We start from the raw sequence: 4,736 nt of genomic DNA, 5'->3' as shown, positions 1-4,736 counted from the left end.
AAAAACAGTGAAGTTTTACTTACCATTAGTATTGGAAGACGGAAGAAATTCCTTAGTGCTAACAAACGAGCCTAGTCTCACCCTGTCTTCTTCATTTCTCTAGGTTGATGTCTTTGTGATTGAATACGTGCCTCTTGGTTCTTGCTTGGATTACTAGTCATCTCATTTAACTGCCCTATACCATGATTCAATTGAGAAAACAGGTTGAGGAGCTGATATGTAGTAAACTGAACTGAGGGTTCAAAGAGAGCAGATTAAAGAATCACATTTCTAGTACACATTTAATACAATGTAGGGTCTAGAGTAAATACTGCACTGGAGGATCCTCTCTACACTCAACTGGTCTGGTTTGAGTGAAAACTTGATGAAAATCTTCTTTTGGTGGGAGTGAGTTTGATCATTTGCAGCGTGCCTTCACTTCGTATCACTTGTTTCTACAGCCTTATGTGTTTAACCATTTAGTAACTGTGGTCGCCCTATCACTCATTTTTACAGCCTTCTTACAACAAAAAGTAGTTACCTTCTGTATGAGTCAGTCGCTATATTATGCTTATAATAATCTTAAATTTAAGAGTTCAGTAGCACAAAAAATGATTAGCTAGAAGATTCTCATTGACCAACAGCAAATATTTATTTGATCAGTCATATTCATGGATGCATCATCCATCTACCAAGTTAATAGTTTGATACTTGTTAAGTTGATTCTCCATGTAATGTGGGTGCCTTAATGGTACATGTTTGAATAACCTTACCAGGTGAAATAAATATGGATAAAACATAGGCTGCCTTCTCTGATTGCCCTAATCTAGGAAGGGTCCTCTACATACAATACAACATCACCTATGTCAAGTTTGCTCTGTGAATTTCCATGCATTCTGCATACCTCCATTCTGGAAATGTTTGTAATTTTTCTGTCTAGTGCTACTTTTAATCATTATCGGCTCTTCATCCTCGTTCTCTTGATTGGTACTTCCCATGGGGTTGTTGCTGTGCGCGAAATTGGTTTGCGGCACTCTAACACTCCAACCCACTTGAACTTTTTCCATTCTGCTTTACGTGGGAGACATAGGTTCTTGTGGTGTGCCAATGATCCCGTTGTGTGCTTGGATCGGAAGAAGAATCCTTGGGGAGGAAGCACCTGTTGTTTTCAACAGCTTTGCAAGGATACCATGAGCGATGCAAACCACTGTGGGGCATGTGGGCGGGTGTGTGGTCATGGACTGGTATGTTGTGATGGAAAGTGTGTTGATACACAAAATGATCCTCACAACTGTGGTTCTTGTTTTCAAGAGTGTCCTGGACAAAATGGATGCTCCTATGCAATGTGCGATTATAGTGGGTGATTGATTTCTACCTATCAAAAAAAAAAAAAAAAAAAAAAAAATGGTGGGTGATTGATTTCTTTTCAAGTCCTTAAATGCCATATTTCCTTTCAATATTTGCCTTTTGATTCTCGATTCTTCATTCTGGTATACATATTGAGTTGATTTCTAGCAGCTCACTGCTTGTATTTTAGATCTCTATGATGACCTAGCTTAATTCTACGAGCACGAGCGGGTCTTCAATGTCTTTTCCCTTAAAAGAGTTATGGTCAACCACCGACTCCCAAAGGCAACCTTGTAATCCACTATTTGTACTTTCATGCGTTGTCTTCTGTTAGAAGGTTGTATGCTCAAGTTCCTAATCCCTTTTATCTTGCTCTATATTGGCAGTGATTTTGATCGAGACTCGGAGAAAGTTACTAATTTTTTTATTCAAGTGGTTGTGTTGTCTAACAATGAAAAAGGATTTCGAGTTTGAACCTTTCGGTTATTTAAGTAGTGTCAAGTGGTCTAGGATAGAGAGGGGGGTTAATATCAATCGGGTTTGTTTCGTGGACTGCAATTGGGATAAATGTTTTGCCATCAGGCCACTGTTGAATTTTTTACTATTTTTTTTTTATTTTTTTTTTCATTTAGGACAAGATAGGCAAGGTCTCTTGATGCGTGTTCAAGCATCTCTAACCTAACTATTATCTACTCAGACAATGACAACGTAACCACACCATGATGGTCAAGATTCATTTCTAGCTTGGGTTATGCCTAATGGATGAAAACGGGATAATTTATAATCCCAATTCATGTAATAGCATCATTTTGAATTCACTCAATTTGAATTGGTTATAATTAGTCATTTTCATTTTAAGTGTTGCTGGTATTGTAGCAATGGATTGAGGGGATAATCAAAGTTAAAATAGGGCATTAAAATTTTATAAATACATTCATGATTGAGGTCCAAAACCGTCAGTGTCAGAGTGGGTCTTAAGCCAAATATGTTTCTAATGATAGAGGTTTCACGACCTTTCATACAGAGTTATCAATGAGTGGTGCATGACATCTGATGCCTCTTGGTGGGATCCATTGAAAATGCCCACATTGCTCTTAAATTTTAAAATATGTTTTCCAAATTCCTAATTTTTTTAAAATTATTTTCTTTACCTTCAAGTTTTATATATATATATATATATATATATATATATATATATTGTGGGAGTGGAGAGGATTCTTTATTAGTCAAAAAAAGGGGACACTGCTCCCTCCCTTTGCCTTGCCTGCCTTGAAATTTTCGTCACGCTCTGCCCCCTTCACATGCTCTTTCTTTAATCCTTATACTTGAAAGAGTTAAGAAAGGCGCAGTCTGTCCTTATAATGGGTCATTTCAAAGCCCACTATGCTCCGAAGTGGGGCTGGTCCTGGTTCAACGCCCATTTAGCCCATTAGGATTAGGAAGGTACAATTGTAATTTCCTCCGTCTCCGGTAAAGCACGTGGGACCGGCGGCGAACGCGGCTGTGACAGCGAAAGGGCCCAGAAATCGATCATCATGTTCTTTGCTGCTACCACGAAATTGAAGGGAGAGACCTCTCTACGAGTAAAGTACGACCTTTCTCGCGGTTTCAAAATATGGATATAGAAAGATGAATAAAGTTGTAAGAAAATTACTGTAATTGCGTGTATTTGAAAATGGGACGGAAGGGTCTCAATTTTAAGAAAAAAAATATTAGTTCGAATCTGGATCTAACTCTGGAGTACTCTACGTGTAAAACCCTAACCATCCTTAAATATATCAATAAATCATAGATAATCTTTCCTTACTTTTTCTTTTTACTCTTTAATAAATCGCATATTTCCACACAAAGCGCGTCTAAAGCAACTATTTCAACCTGTATCCACTCTCCTAGGTCCTAATTCCCAACACAGCGAACACACCATTTTTCTACATAGACTTGGGAAGAAGAAGAGAGAAACTCAGAGAAACAGAAGCACCCACAATGATAGAGGAAGGCAGAGCTGCGCCACCACACGCCATCCTCCTAGCGGTGGTGGTGTGCACAGTGGTGGCGGCTCCGCTCATTCTGGGCGACCAAGGCGAAGCCATAACCGAAGCCATCTCCGAGCTCCTCAGCCCCTTTGGTCTCCTCCTCTTGCCAATCATCCTCCTTCTAGTCATCCAGTTCCTCTCCTCCGATCGTGGCTCATTCATATCCAGCATCTTCTCTACCGGCGAACCCGACTCCATTCACAGAGCCAGCGGCTCACCCTTTGGGGTAGCGCTGTTTCTGGTGCTCATCTTGTTTCTCTTGTACAACAAGATCTCCATCTTTGGTGGAGACGATGATTCTGGTGATTAGGGTTTCTGAATTCTGATATGCATACGTATAGTATAGCTAGTAGGGAGTACGTAGGGTTGTAAACTTGTAACTTACCGATGATGGTAGAGGGTACTGTGGTCACTAATGTTGAATTTTAACTTGATAATACTGAGATGTCCTTGATGGTTGCTTTGAATTAATTGTGTTTCATAATGGATTAATAGAGGGTATTATGGCGTTTTTAGATTGGATCTTCAGATCTGGATGATAGTGGTGGCGGTTGTTGAACTTGAGATTCCGTCGGTGCACGGTGGCAGAACCGGAACGGTGTTTGTCTCTTTTTGGCGTTTTGTGTGGGGTTCTTTTTGTTGCTTTTCTTGACTAAAAATCTTAGATGTCATCACGCTTGCACGTGCTTGTCATTATTGTTTCATCTTTTTTTTTTCCTCGAATGAAGAGCGCAAGACTCGATTGAATAATTAAATTTAAATCTCATTTGAATGTAGAGCAAAAGACTTAATTCAATAATTAAATTTAAGTACCATTTGAACGAAGCGCACAAGGATTGATTAAATGATTGAAGAATGGAGAGACGGTGGAACGATTCACCAGACCTTGTGTATGGTGTATACACCATTTGTAAGAAGTGATTGCCTCTCGTATGGATTTATCTGTTGTGTCCAATAAAAAATATATTTATATGGTTAGAAGGAATTTCACACATATATGATATAAAAAAACTTTATCCTATAGTTTTTATCTCCATTCGATATGAACTAGCTCTAGCATTTTTGCTTCTTCCTCGATTCAATATGCACTATCTATCTCTAGTGTTGTTGGTGGTATGCATAGAAAGTGAACAAACACACCCTCCATCCGAGATCAAGATTCGTGCCATGTGATGAGAGAGTGTAGAGAACCAGAAAATTTGAAAAAGTGAAAATAAAGGAGGCTCTGACCCCCTATTTTGGTTGGGGTCCCATTGTTGTCTTTGTCACCATATATGAGCAAGGCATGCAAGCATTCTATGAATGAGTATGGGGCTGGTAAGTAACTAGGCGATTATGTTTACTTAACCTACCTTCCTCTTTTAACTTTAATTAGCA

At 39.1% G+C, this 4,736-nt stretch overlaps 1 protein-coding gene across 1 annotated transcript; it reads left to right on the top strand.

The window, feature by feature from the left end:
* Nucleotides 1–3,132: 3,132 nt before the first annotated feature.
* On the top strand, nucleotides 3,133–3,874 carry LOC117913947. Its single transcript, XM_034829080.1, has one exon. The coding sequence runs from the start codon at nucleotides 3,310–3,312 to the stop codon at nucleotides 3,667–3,669; it is 360 nt and encodes a 119-aa protein (XP_034684971.1). The 5' UTR covers nucleotides 3,133–3,309; the 3' UTR covers nucleotides 3,670–3,874.
* The last annotated feature ends 862 nt before the right edge of the window (nucleotides 3,875–4,736 follow it).

This window comes from Vitis riparia, chromosome 5 (genome assembly GCF_004353265.1).
Source record: "Vitis riparia cultivar Riparia Gloire de Montpellier isolate 1030 chromosome 5, EGFV_Vit.rip_1.0, whole genome shotgun sequence".
In the NCBI taxonomy this organism is placed as follows: Eukaryota; Viridiplantae; Streptophyta; class Magnoliopsida; order Vitales; family Vitaceae; genus Vitis; species Vitis riparia.
Note: the sequence above shows the minus strand (reverse complement) of the source record. Positions and strands in the feature narration are given on the sequence as shown.